This window comes from Schistocerca americana, chromosome 6, assembly GCF_021461395.2.
Source record: "Schistocerca americana isolate TAMUIC-IGC-003095 chromosome 6, iqSchAmer2.1, whole genome shotgun sequence".
Taxonomy (NCBI): domain Eukaryota; kingdom Metazoa; phylum Arthropoda; class Insecta; order Orthoptera; family Acrididae; genus Schistocerca; species Schistocerca americana.
In genome coordinates, this window is record NC_060124.1 from 395,475,587 (window position 1) to 395,490,799 (window position 15,213).

General features: G+C 41.5%; 1 protein-coding gene across 1 annotated transcript in view; it reads right to left on the reverse strand.

The window, feature by feature from the left end:
- LOC124620165 (neural-cadherin-like) overlaps positions 1-13,927 on the reverse strand; it is a 182,463-nt gene extending 168,536 nt beyond the window's left edge. Inside the window, exon 1 of the mRNA XM_047146834.1 lies at positions 13,891-13,927. Within this exon, the coding sequence (XP_047002790.1) occupies positions 13,891-13,927 (37 nt within the window). The remainder of the gene's footprint in view (positions 1-13,890) is intronic.
- Positions 13,928-15,213: the final 1,286 nt, after the last annotated feature.

The following is a 15,213-nucleotide window of genomic DNA, read 5'->3' on the forward strand; positions in this document are numbered from 1 at the left end:
CTGGTAGACGCGCCTTTTAGACACCATGAAGTGATATCGCTCCTCCAACGGTACATATTTCTATTCGTTTCTTATGCTGATTAGAGCTTGCGTTGGAGTCCATTTTCGCTTACGACGGACAGGAACAGGACCCCGACAAAGTTGTCGAGTTTTGTGCGTGCTAAGAGTTACAGGCGCCCTCCGTGTTGTTAACAGCCAAACGGCAAACAGACGTGGCAGGCATGTAAACTCCGAGAGAGTAAATACGGCTAGACTCTGTTGGGTGGGTTTGCGATGTTTGTCACACTGCAACAAGCAAGGGGTGGGCACTTGAGCGAGTAACTCCCGTGGGGCGCGCGCGTGGCGTGTGTGTGTGTGTGTGTGTGTGTGAGAGTGTGTGTGCGTGCGTGCGAGCACACGCTTGCTACGCCGGAGTAACAGTAAGGAGAGAGGGAGGGAGAAACATGGGAAAGTGGGGTAAAAGAGGGAAAGAAGGAACAAGAACCAAATACTAGCTGTTAATGAATGCTTTCCCGTGAAGCTCACCTCGTCGGAGAAGTTGCACAGTCACTTCTTAATCAACTTCAGACGAAAACTGTCACCGCGATGCAAATAAGTTTATCACTACTGGCCTCACACTCTGCCTGAATATTCTCACAGAGATGATTATGTGTCTGCTGAGAGTAGGCCTGAGAATTATATACTCATTTTGATGTGGGATTTTGTCTTTTCGGTCCTGGGGAGTTTTGGGTGACATCATAAAAAATACTGTCCCGACTTCCTACTGGGAAACTGTATTATTGGCAATGCGTTGCTGACGGCAGAAATTTCATCTATTCCCAATTATCAACACAAAATTGTGTGTACGTGTCTTAAGTTTGAGATTCAGTTAGATGGTTGGCTGTGCAACCAAACAATTAATTTTGGCCTGACCGTTATATGTTAATTAGTCTCATATTCCATAGATAATTTGTACGATTAATCGTTATGATGTGGAACGAGTCATTTTACATTCGCATTCATATGCAGATTTGGTTTCATGGTGACCATTTACAGTTTTTGTATTGATACAGATGTGGGTAATTCCCAAGCACCACTCATTACAAAAACAGAAGTTCTGCTACATAAGCTGAGAAGGAGAAACTTTTTCAGTTTATTTACAAATTTAACTTTACTATCTATGAGATATTTTATATCATTGGATAAGTAATCAAAATTTTGGTAGCACCATTTTAAATCCCTTTTTGTGCTAGACAGTCTTGGTCTTGTAATTATGTATATCGTAGATCCTTTTGCACTCGAGCGTTTTGTTTACAACAAACTTCATGAAGAATAAATGTACTGTGAAGCATAGTCAAAATGCCTAACCCTTAAACAGATGTTTACAAGATGATTGTGGGTTAACACTACGTATTATTCTTACACCAAGTTTTTTAGCAATGAAGACATTCTTCCTTAAAGCTGAGTTACCCAGAAAGTTATTCCATGTGACATTATCGAATGAAAATACGTAAAATGAAAATACGTAAAATGTGTCGACTTACTGTTTTCTCTTTCCGTAGGACTCATTGTGATTCGAAGTGCAAATGTTGCCGAATTAAGTTTTTTAGGAGACCCAAAATAATTTTTTCAGTTTAAATTCTCATCAATATGGGACACCTAATCATTTTGAAGTTTCCGACTTACTTATTATTTCCTCACCATGTGTTACAACTGTCATTAGTGTAATAGCTCTAGATATTCAGAACCATTCGCAGAAAGCCACCCAGTAAAATTTATTAGTAATTACCATTACTTCTGTTGCTGTACGTATGTTCAGACTTCTTGCAATATTAGTGCGATCTGTAAAACGAACTAATTCTGATTGTAGTATGTTAGACAGAATTTCGTTTACATATCTAAGAAACAGTAGTGGAACTAACATTGAGCGTTGTGGAACCCCACAAATAATTTCTCACTGTCAGAAGAATCTCCCCTGCTTCGGTTGATTGAAATATTAGGCACAACGTTCTGCATTCTATGGGTTGGATATAACCATGCATCTGCTGGCTACACCATCAGTTCCATAAAACATCATTGTATCGAGGGGAATATTGTGATTTTGACTGTCAAAAGCCTCACATAGGAAACAGTAAATACCAACCGATCCTATTCTGTGACTTAATGCTTGTGAAATTTGGTGAGTGAACGTGTAAATGGCGTTCTCAGTCTAGCAATTCATCTGAAACGAATGATTTTTCTCAGGATATTATTATTGCTCAGGTGGGACACTATCAACTCAAAAATTTTGGAAAATGGCGTCAGTAGTGAAACGGTTAGGCATTTGTGGACATCTCTCCTCTCATCTTTCTTATAGAGGGGTTTAATAATTGCATATTTCAATCTCTCTGGAAACATGTCCGTGGTACTCTGTGGGAAAAACAATGAAATCAAGATAAGTTATTATTTTTGAGGGAACATGTAATTTTGTTAGTATCTTAAGGAGAAGTGTGAGAGACATCTATATGATACAATTTCATGTGAGTTGCTTTTTCAACACACTGCTTGGTTTTTGCTCTTGAAGTTTTTGTCATTTATGAGCTGATTACTAAGCATACTGGTCTAGCCCTTCCATTTAAATCAATAGTGTTGTAATTTTGAACAGTGTTTTATAGATGTTTAGGACCTGTTTCACTGGACGTAATACTACGGACATTATGCTACGTCTTGGTAACGTTTCTATCCGACGTACTTATAGGTCGGTTTAAAAAATGTCATTCTGTTCTGCTACACTTCGACACCTGATTCTGTGGTACTACTGTTGCTTCCGATAAACTAATGCCCAACTTTCACTTGAACGCTTTTAACTGCAATGTCCTTTACGTTTAACTGCTGTGTTTGAGGAGAATATGAAACGCGCTGAAAATAGGTGCGCGCGCGCACAATCTGCCACTCCAGAAATCAAACATAACCTGGAGAGGTGATACAAAAGTGATTAGAATCAGGGACGATAGTGCTGAGTTCTTTTGCAAAGCGCCTACAATACACAGTCTAAGAATTCATCCGCTAACCAACCATCATCCTTACAGAATCTTCATTTAGCACAGAGTGCATATTTCTCTGTTCTAGAGTTCTGCTGATGTGAAGAAGACAGAACGAGCGCTTACTTCAAATTTTAATTATATTCATTTACTAGCGATAATCGAGAAAGTGGAGCTTCATCGCCATGACCTAACAAAACAAATCAGGTGAGAAACAATGTGGAAACGGTGGAAATTTATTTTTAACGGATCCCTCATTCCTACTGAGCTTAGAAAGGTTTACACTTTGCACTGATGGGCTGGCAATGAATTTTCCTCTACCAGCAGTCGGCAAATGTACTATTTTCAATGAGACAGGAAACTGTAGAAAGTCCACAAAAGACAAAAATTACTAAGTAGCCAACTACGGGACTCCTACTCCAATATGCTAATGGTCTCACATCCAGCGCCGGCCACCCACCTACACGTATCACAATGATTTCTGAATAAATGCACTACTCAATGTAACCAGTGACAGTTCTCTATCATTCTTTGAGAAAACCAGTAAGATATATACCAACCAACTTCACGTATAGAAGAACCTCATCCATCCCATCATCACCTATGTAAATGTTGCTCCTCCCAAATTTCAGCACTCGAATCAAATCCTTGAACCTCATGCACTTCCTATCACTCGCAGCCTGTTCCACCTCATTCCACTAACTATTCGGGACGAAGTCATACTTTACTAAAGCTACCAACTAGCCAACTATAGGGACTAAATTTCATGACCATTGGTCACATATAGCAGACTCTCATCCGTCTCAATCTTGTGTATGCAACCCCCCCCCCCTTCCTCCCCAAATTATATCACTTGTTTCAAGTCCTTTCCTACCACTTTCACCTCAGAAATTTCACAACCCTTTAAACATCAGGAAAGCCTTCGATGTGCTTCGTCTCCAGTGTTTATGAATCTGAGCACACCATTGTAGCTCCAACAGGTACACTCCATTTCCTCCCCATCGCAAAACCCTCCACTCCTTTCCTCAGCCTAATGACAAGTCACTTTGTTCCCATATCCTCAGATCATTTCTGTAATCCACTCAGTAATCTACCAAGCGCAATTCGTCCTAGAGGAAGGGTTCAACTCATCACCTTCCACTGTGCATAACAAGGGAATCGTACTTTCATTCTGACACACATCTCCTACATATCTGACCATTCTTCCATACACGTCCTGAGCCATGCGTGGCTCATGTTCATTTCGTTTATTGTTTGTCATCTTCTCTTACCATAATGCCACCTCGTTTTCTTATTCAATTTACTGGCGTCAATAACTTCCTGCCTTACCTGCCCGTGAGTGGCAGCAGCAGCGCTTATCGGTAAGTGCTCTGTTGTACTATCTCTGGAGCGACTGATAATATTTCCAGGTCGTTGTGTGCCTGGAAGTCAATCGGGCATGGAGCAGCAGTTGGGAACGGAGCAGCAGTCGGGGATGAAGGAGCGTCGAGCATGGAGCGCCAGTGAGGTGCGGACAGCCAGTACTAACCAACCGCTGGCGACACACATGGACTGCCTGACTGAAGAAGACTGGAGCGGGAAAGACCGTTGGTTGGTCGTTCGTCTCATCGGCCGACGTGTACGTGATCTTTTGTCCATTTCTGGTAGTGGGCAGTTGGTCGGCTGCGACGGAGCAGTGAGGAAGTCTCAGCAGCGTGTGATCAGGCTGGGGCCGCTGTCGGCGTGCAAGCTCGGTCGGAGTTGTGTGGCACTAGCTGCAAGAACTGCTAAGTTCGTCGCCCACCGTACTTGCATACTGGGGTTGAGTAGTTAGTGAATCTTTCATGAAAGCTCAAGAGTTGTGACATATAGATTGCTGCTTGTTGCATCCTGCGCTGTTCCCGCAAGCAGCAGTGTGATGGTATGTTGGAGTCGGCAAAATTTTGCAGCCGTCTCCCTCAGTGGTGTTTAACCTTTGAAATGATTATAATTTATTAGTGAAGTGCACCAGCGGTATCTTCTGCCTTGTAGCGTTAACGTTCCGGTTACCTGCCCTGGTCGTTAGTGCAGTTTTGCAGCAGTGTGTTTTCCTCACGGTATTGATGCTGCCCGGCACGGCGTGTAGTTCGACAGCTTGGTGTTGTTCTCGTTTCTCTTTGAGTGTTTATTGTGCCTTGACTGTGTTTAAATGCCAATTATTAAGACATAATCCTGCTGTGATCCTCGTCTTCACTGTTACTTTTGGTTGTTGTGCTATTGGTCCGGTGAAAGGGAATTGATTAAGTGGTTGGTTGGTTCGTCAACCGTCCGTGCTGCAACCCGAATGTTCAGTGTTGGCTTCGCTCTCTGTCTCACCTAAATTGTGGTTAAGAATTTCCTCCCCAGGCCGACCCTTGGAACACTTCTGTTTATTGTTTGTGATGGTCATTTTATTTGGTCGCAGGTACTGTGCCAGGCCATCAGCCGTGTATTAATATTATCTGCTTTATGTTTAGTATATGGCCTTCAGTCGAACTTCATAACAACTTTAACATTAGGCCTTCAGCCGTGTTTCTTTGAAAATTATTGTTGCTCTGTATTTAGGCCTTGAGCCGCATTTGTTTCAGAATCTGTGGGTTTAATATGTAAATCCTTGTCTGTAAGCTTTCTCTTTAATTATCTTGAATTCTTGGAACTGTCTTCAGCCTTGTTCTGTAAATGTTTATCTTAACCTTTTCATGGATAAAATTCATTTTTTACAGATTTTTAAAATATTTAAGTGATAACAGTTTCTTTTCAGTCCCATTATTGTATTTTCACCACCAATATATTTTTTAAGTTCTCCATTTTTTCACAACAGGAAGTGGAACACACATGTCCCATGAACCAACGCAAGATACCTTTTCTGCTGACTGACTGATTTTGTAATTTTATTTTTTTAGCCATAAACAGGATTTTGCAGAGAATAAAATAACTACAAATTATAAATGCATGTATTTTTTTTGTGTAGAGCCAGTGTAAAAAACATTCATTACATTTCAGTTTCCATGATACATGATCAATACTTACAAAACTTTACATGCCATGAAACTTGGAAAAACATGATGTGGCACAGAGTGGTACACCACAAGCAGTGCAAACAACTTTTGTTCTCTTCTCTTTAGAGTTTGTGCTGCAGAATCTGCATCGCTTCCTAGTGCCACTGTCTTTCGGTACATGTTTGCCTACGTTCACGAGCCGGACGTCATCTGGCACACTAGAGACTCCCCTCTTTGCTGGGAAGAAAGTGGGCATTGATCCCCTCTTTTTCCTGGATGAATACCCATTGTCTTGCTAATTTTTACAAATAATGTCTGCTGGGACACATGTGTCCCACTAATTTTATTTCGATTATAAGATAGTACAGTCGCTGAGAAGTACATTACACACTGTATTTGTACTAAAAAATGATTATTGAGTTAATAATAAGATGAATTACTTACTTCAGACATCGCTGGAAAGTGAGAAATGAAAACTGAAGAATGACATAAATAAGTGACGGTGCAGCGGCCATATACATATACACGCCAGTCAACAAAAGTAGTCACCGCTTCTCTATTGCCTTTGCAGTGCAGTCCCGATTTTTTTCTTAGGTTCAGTACAGTCGTCCCTAGATGGCAGCACCGTGCAGAGCTGGGTAACATATATCCCGACACTCGAACTGGCGCTCAAAGTTAGTGGGACATATGTGACCCATCAACCACGAAAGGGTTAAGGTCGTCTTTAATTATTCAATTGTTTGGGCCTTCAGCCGACAAGATACTTCAAGTTTTCTTAAAATGTTTTTCTATTGTACTGTGTTATAGATTATCTTTAAAGCCTCTCTTTTTATTATGTAAAGAAATTTTTGTTTGGACTTTCAGCTGAAGAATTACCTTGATTTTTCCTTAATATGGCCTTTAGCCAGAATTTGTAAATGCTTATCTTTTAAAGAACTTCCTTAGCTGCTCTGAAATATTATTTCGGCCTTCCCGCAGTCAGCTGCTGTGCCACTGTGGAGCGTGACACTGCGTGCTTAGTATTTCTGTTAAATGTGGTTGCAATTGCACCCGCTGTTTGACTTGAGTACCTACAAGCCCGTTGCGCGATGTTGCGGTCATCTCCTGCTGTAGTTGACCGTGGTCGACCACCTCCCCTCTTTCGGGAAATAGTGGATGTGCTTCAGAATGCTACCGAGGCACGTGAAGCGATGCTGTCAGCAGTACCAAACTCCTGGCATACACTCGTCACACTTAGTCCAGTGATTCAAATGGCTCGAAGCACTATCGGACTTAACATCTGAGGTCATCAGTCCCCTAGACTTAGAACTGCTTAACTAAGGACATCACACACATCCATGACCGAGGCAGGACTCGAACCAGCGACCGTAGCAGCACGCGGTTCCGGACTGAAGCGCCTAGAGCCGCTCGACCACAGCGGCCAGCCACACTTTGTCCTTCTACCAGTTTCCCGATGTTTCTTCGCCGCCTGAAGTCATCCGTATGTTGTCTCCAGGCCATGCTGTGATGGAGAACACCAGCACAATGCGCCGTCATTTGTCGCTTATTGACACACACTGGCTTCCCTTCCTTCAACTGCCTCGTGTTGTGGTGCCAGCTTCATTTGGCTCTACGGTCATCCTGACCTCGCGCCATGTGGCGCTCACATTTCTGTACATGAATGGGAGACCTCTGGCAAGATGGTCCCGCATTTTCGTTCTTTTCCACCAAGTTGTTAATATACTACGTTATTTCTCATATCTTATCATTAAGTTTTGCAGAGCATTTCATAAATGATTTGGAAAAGCTTGTGAGATTGTTCGACTGCTCTCTAGCACTAGTATGCAAACACCACAGCTCTGTGTTCGCGGTAGCCCACAGGGAGAACGACGAGCAAGCTACGCAGTCCTCTTCCATCGCACTTAATGCAAAAACAGAAGCCCTCGCGCGCACATAAACACAAGTACACGTATACCCCATACGCACACGCTCACACTCACATACCAGCGACTCCACCGAGACCCAACTGAGTTAATCTGCTGACCGTTACGCTGGATACGCGCGTTGTCTGATGAATTTACAGCAAGGAGACACACGTCACCTAACCTTATTAGCGCAGGCCCCCAAACGGAGCGAGGTCTCCTTTGGGGAATTATGCAAAGCGTGGCACGTCGCTTCTTCCTCCAGCTTCCCCACGATATGTATAGTGGAAATTGTTGCAAAAGTCGTTCTCTGGTCATTCCGTGCACGCAATACTATTTGCTAGAGGTGAGCGCATTATCTGTCTGCTACGTGCACCTTCCATGGTAACATAATTAACGACCTATCACGCGCTTCGTGACTGGAAACACCTAGCATGCAGGTGTGATATGTGAATTATTTACAAAATAAATCTACAGAAAACAGTATAAATACAGAATGGGGAAACAAGAAAGCATGTGTGATGCAAGCGGCGGCGGAAGCAATAGGGAAGAAAAAGAAATTTGGGAGGAAATAGGGCGACAAAATATGGAATGAAGAGACAGAAAATGCAGTTAAAGAGAAACAGATAGCTTGCATTACAAATCTACAGCACAATACAGAACGAAAGTGCATTGTAAGGAAAAACGTAACTAGTGCTAACGCTAAGAAAACAGTGAGAGAAGCTCGTCAAGAATCTTGGAACAGAATGGTATCAGACATTGAAAATGATCTACGTGATAGACAAGAGGTGGCTTATTAAGTCCTGAAACGACTTAACAAACAGGAGAAAGATTCTGCACGAATTCACGTAATAGATAAAGAAGCTTGAATAAAACACTATCGCGGAATATGGGTAGAATACAACGATAAATTCAAACTAACGGAGATAGATTATGAAAAAGAACAAGATGATGAAATATATACAGGAAACAACATTAAATTGGAGGAGATACAAGAGGCATTAAAGCAGATGAATAGAAAAGCAGGACGACTCAATAATATTAATGCAGAACCTACCAAATGAGCAAATTTAATGTTGGAATTGAGGCTACTGGAGTGATGAAATGAATTTTGGGGACTGAAGACGATACTTAAATTTTGGAGAGTGGCGAAAAAAAAAGAGTTAAAAATTCTTGTCAATACTGTAGACGAATAAATCTGTTGAACGATGGCTGTAAATGATATGCGCGATTAAACTAATAACAATGTAAAAAGAACAGCTGACCCCTTCTTGCTGGAGGAACAAAATTGTTTTGGAAAAGGACGACCATGCACTGACACTACTACAATACTGCGGCAGATCATTGGAAAGAGACGAGGGCGTAATCTGGAAACACATACTGCATTTGTAGTCTATGAAAAATCCATCGACCGAATCAGTAGATATACGCTCTGTAGTGTAATGGAAAGACGACATTATCTGAAACATTTAATACCGTTGATAAAAAGATTGATTTAAATACCGAAATTTTAATGGGCACTATATATGGACGATGGAAACAAGAAGACAACGCAGGAATAAAATTAATTCCTAGAAACACACACTCCAATACTGCACTCTTTGTTGGTGATCAAATAATTTTACAAAGGACGGAGGATGTTTAACAATTTGCTCTATATCGTTTGAACTCAGTAGGTAAACTCTATAACTTGATAATATCAGTAAATGAAACCAAAGCTATGACTTGTAAAAGAAAACATACAGTACATTCTAAAATAATGTTTAGTGGAGAAGGTGTTTCATTTCCGGCTGTTAGCATGAAATGTAAGCTATGAATATGAGTATAACATCTCCAATAAGTTAAATAAGATTTAAATGATACGAAATTTCTCAGTGATATTTAAATGCTCAGTAGACTATACTCGGAAACGAGCAGCAAGAATACAGCTACAACAACTGAGCCGGCCGGTGTGGCCGAGCGGTTATAGGCGCTACAGTCTGGAACCGCGCGACCGCTACGGTCGCAGGTTCGAATCCTGCCTCGAGCATGGATGTGTGTGATGTCCTTAGGTTAGTTAGGTTTAAGTAGTTCTAAGTTCTAGGGGACTGACGACCTCAGAAGTTAAGTCCCATAGTGCTCAGAGCCATTTGAACCATTTTGAACAACAACTGAGACAAGAAGAGGCACCGGAATTCTACAAGTAGAAGAGAGTGTTATGTCTAGAGGATTGCGTACCTGCGAACTCATGATGTACTTTAGTTGGTACTTCAGTCTAGTGATTAATTTTAGAATCACATAAAGGAAGGGGCACTGTAACCGATATAAGCAGTTTCAGAAAACATTACAGTTTATATTGCTGGTAGACAGGAGGTCGTGTTTTGTGCAGCATTTGTTAATACTCTGAAACATGTTCATTTAAGCTCTGTGTATTACTTATTAAAACTAATTGGGATATATTAGCAATTCTTCAGTTACAGAATTTTATGACAAGTTAAGTTCTGTATATTTTTAAAACTAGTTATATAATGTGTGGGTGTTAAGTCATACTCTGTCGGTCGTGCAGTATCTTTTATCTTGAAGCGGAAGAGAGTCTTTTACCATGGAATATGTGATACTCTCAAATTACTCTCAAAATACTTGTCTTGAAAATAAAAATCAATGTTAGTCGCCAATAGCTTCAATTTAAAAATGTATTTAACTTGTAACTGTTTTTCGATACTACTTTTGCTTACTTTGATTTCACTTACTGCTTACTGGTGCGTAGTAGAGTAATAACGTAACTGATAGACGACTGAACACAGTGCTGACATTATTTTCTCGATAGCAAATTTCAAAAGAATAATTGTTCCTAGGTATGTGTCCATGTTGTATATTGGAATTAGCTTTTTTTTTACATTTGTAAAATTTGTAGTTTTCCGGAGACACTTTTTTGCTTACATAAAACGACGTCAACATATAAAAAGTGAATATCATCATTTAAAAATGGAATAAGAAAATGCAAAAGACTTCTATTACAGGTCTGGTTAGAAGAGAAAGTCCATAAAGTGTTCCATAGTACCTCTTCGCTATCCTAAGCACTTGCTGGTCATATTACGATGATCTACAATCACAGACAAGAATGAGTACAAACTGCACGGAAAGTTTGTGAGACGATAGCGAAAACGATCTCCAAATGTAGCGTAAGAAACGGAATATATGCAAGTAACGAGGTCAACTTTCAACAAAGAACTTTGAGTGACCAAATTTTGCAACATATCTCATGTGTAAGATTTCAATGGGAAATTATTTCACCCGTGAGACATGCTTACGCCAAACGACGCATACAGTACATACATACACACACATTCGCACATTTTTGGCGTTCTGTCAGGGAGAATGGGCATTATCCCAGAAATAAAGTAAGATAGTTCCAGTCACCCGACTCAGGGCAAGGTTTTAGGACGGCTCCCTTTGGTTGTAAGGAAAATCCCTATTGGGATTCCATTTGCCCCACTAGCAACTCACCTAGCAGCTGAAAAGAATTTCGACTCTATAATGGACTGGATCTTAAACAGTTCGCTCTACTCAGTGGATTAATCAAAAGTACACGAACAAATGCGAGTACAAACCTGGAACATTATCACAGAAACATGTGGAAAACTACGACGAACATATTGCACCTTGTGTCAAATGTTAAACAAGAGACGTTGGCAAACGTCAGAAGAAAATTCTCAGGAAGTTTTAAGATCCTACACGCGGTAACTGAATTTGGACCATGATGAAATCAGGTATTTCTACGTAAGTGTAAGCTTCCGCGGCCGTTGTCACTGCCAATAAAATTTTTCAGGGTATGTGACCGTCAATACATAACATTCTCATATGTTTCGGCCAACGTTGCAAATGATCTTCCTTAGAGTGCGCAATGGGCGAAACATCGGAGAATTTTATATACTGGCAATGCGGTCACGTACCCAGAAACATTTTATTGATCAAAGTATTTCCAGTTACACAAAAAGTAAAGCGAGGAGAGAACCAATGCTGAAATTATACCATACTGTGGCTGTCATAGTCTCCAAAAAATTATGGAGGTCTAAAAAATTAGAGGCAAATTAAAGTAGCTCGAGAACCGCACAAACATGAGAAGAAATGTATTAGAATATAAAAAACTAAGAGGTCATGTAAATGATGTCACATTGGTATAATAGAACACGTTCATATTCTCAAAATAATTTGCATTATCTACAAGACGATAGCTATTGAGATGAAGTAGAAGGAGATAGGAAGGTCAACATCGGAAGCAGAAGTCCTAATAGGTCATGCAGCCTAATACGTTATGCAAGAGAAAAATGTTTTGATGTCCTATCGAGGAAGAGGTGATTAAAGACGGGCTAGTACAAAGGGTGTTTCAGTAAGAGCGTGCAAAAATGTAACAGGACATAGAGAAAGCTCCATTGAACAGTTTGAGGTAGGGAACCTTGGGTCGGAGAAGCCAGGTTAAGGAAATATGAAAGTAAACATGTCTACCACTTACTTACAGCTAACGTGTGAACAAGTGAACACGTAATGTGTTGTTTGTGTATTTGTACACTCTCCATTTTCTGCAAGGAAACCAGGAGGACAAGCCTGATTACTAGGAAGTCATGATGCAGGTTTTTTTTTTTTACGTTTGCTTGAAGTTCGTGCAAAGAGTTCTACCTCAGCTGTTGGAGGATTTACCCTTAGCTGTTGATGAGAGGATGTGAAAACAACAAGACGGTGCACTGCCTCACTTTAGTGTGGATGTCCGCAACCATCTCAATGCTGTATCTCCTGGTCGCTGGATTGGAAGGGAGGTCCTATATCATGGCCTGCAAGGTCACCTAACCTCAATACCCTTGATTATTTCCTATGGGGATATCTAAAGTCACTTATGTATGAGACCCCAGCGGATACGGAGATGGAAATAGTTGCTATAATTGTAACTGCCTGTGATGTGATTCGAAACACACCAGGGATATTTGAAAGAGCACGCTAGAATCTTGTTCGCCGATTTCATACTTGCATTGAGTTTGATGGCTGCCAGTTTCAATTATTTGTATGTCTGGGAATCTCTGGCATTTTAGGTGTTGGTCAATAATGTCTGTAGTTTCTTCTGCGGTTGATTTGTGGGAAGGGACCGAACAGCTAGTTCATGGGTCCCATCGGAGTAGGGAAGGGCGGGGAAGGAAGTCGGCCGTGCCCTTTCAAATGAACCATCCCGGCATTTGCCTGAAGCAATTTAGGGAAATCATGGAAAGCCCAAATCAGGACGGCAGGACGCGGCTCTGAACAGTCGTCCTCCCGAATGCGAGTCCAGAGTGCTAAGCATTGCGCCACCTTGCTATGTCGTCAGTTTCAGCACATTTTGTAACACGCAGCACAAATGATAAATTCATTGTGTCAATGAGGGTATTTCCGGTTAACTGTAACTAATATAAATAAAAAAATTTACACGGTAATGTGGTTTTATTTCTATTATATCCTTAAGGTGGCTTCTCTGACTCTGGGTTCCCTACCTCAAATGTTCAGTGGAGCATCCTCTGTGTCCTGTTAAATTTTGCATGCTCTTACGGAAACACCCTACATAAACAGATCAACGATGAGGAATGGTTTCAAAGCGTCCTTTTCAAGGAAATTGCATCGATATTTGCTGTATGTGATGTAATGTAACGAAAGAAAAACTGAATCAGGGTTGCTGGTCGGGGAATTTAACCCGGCTCGTCTTGAGTGCTGCTCTAGTGCGCGAACGTCTGCACCTTATGGCTTGGCAAGTTAAGGAAGAGGGGGCGGAGAAGGAGGAAGAAACGAGAAGAAGAAGAACAGGAAGATGAGTATTTGAAAATGGAAGGAAAATTACGGTGTGACCTCTCGTCGTCGACAAAGCTATTAGACACGGAAGCTGTAAATCTCCTGCATCCAACATTAAGAGGATCTGCATTCTTTGCCAAAACAGTTGGCCGCACCTTGAGCGTAATTCACGAACCGGGAAAAACTTGCCGGCAGGTGAAATCTTACCTCTGACTTTGCTGCTCTTATAGTAGCTGCTGCTCATATTACGTAACGCCAACTTGACGTTATTTAAGTTGGAAACTAACGTGGAGACGTCGTGACTTGATTAACGTCGCGGAGAACCTACAAGTAGGGCTATGAAAACTGCGGCGTCCCGTCCCTTTCATCACGAGCGCGTCCTCATTCCATCTTCCAGAGACGACGAGCTTCTGTCCTGTGACAAAACGGGGCTCCCTAAATCTTGACGCGCTCCGCCCCCAGGCCTATTGTAGGGATGTTCTGAATTACAGTCTGCTAGTGTAACAAATACAAAAGTAAAGCCATACGAACATTAAGGACGTACTTAGTACCTGTAGACCCTTGATATCATTTCATAAGAAAGGATCAAATAGGATTGCAATAAGGGATACTAGCATTGTGCCAGCACTGAGAAGGCTGGAAAGAATGAAATCATAGTAGAATAACAGAATGGCAGTGTGTGCGTGTGTGTGTGTGTGTGTGTGTGTGTGTGTGTGTGTGTGTGTGTGTCTGTGTGTGTGTGTGTGTATGGGGGGGGGGGGGGTGCATTCCCCATTTCCTTCTAAACCACTAGACCGATTTCAGTAAAAACTTGATAAACATTTACTTTACTGTCAGGCGACAGTCACTGCGGGGGTAAGGACCACGTACCTATCAAAGGGGTGGGAGTGGAAAAGAAGCATAGCACGCGACGCTTGAATTCCCAGCTTTTATTGATTCAGTGTTTGAGAATGAGAGCACATAGTGACTCGCAACAAACCTTACACAAAGTTTTAAATCTTTCCCTCCCCCTGCCCCCCCCCCCCCCCCCCCCCTCCTCAGACAACCCCTAGAAATGATGAAAGCAAAAACGTTTATCGCTTGCCACTTTTCTGCTGTTCATGTAGTAAAAGTACCGCATGAGGAATGACGCTATAATTTATAATTTCTTTATTACTAACTGTATTCGCAACACATTTTACAGACAGTATGCACTTATACCACTGAATGTAGGTGCAAAATTGTATCATTGTACTACAAATAATTCAGGAGAATTTTGGAAATTTGTGGTAAGGTCTTACGGGACCAAACTGCTGAGGTCATCGGTCCCTAAGCTAGTTGTTGTTGTTGTGGTCTTCAGTCCAGAGACTGAATTGATGCAGTTCTCCATGCTACTCTATCATGTGTAAGCTTCTTCATCTCCCAGTACCTACTGCAACCTACATCCTTCTGAATCCGCTTAGTATATTCATCTCTTGGTCTACCTCTACGATTTTTACCCTCCACGCTGCCTTCTAATACTAAATTGGTGATCCCTTGGTGCCTCAGAAC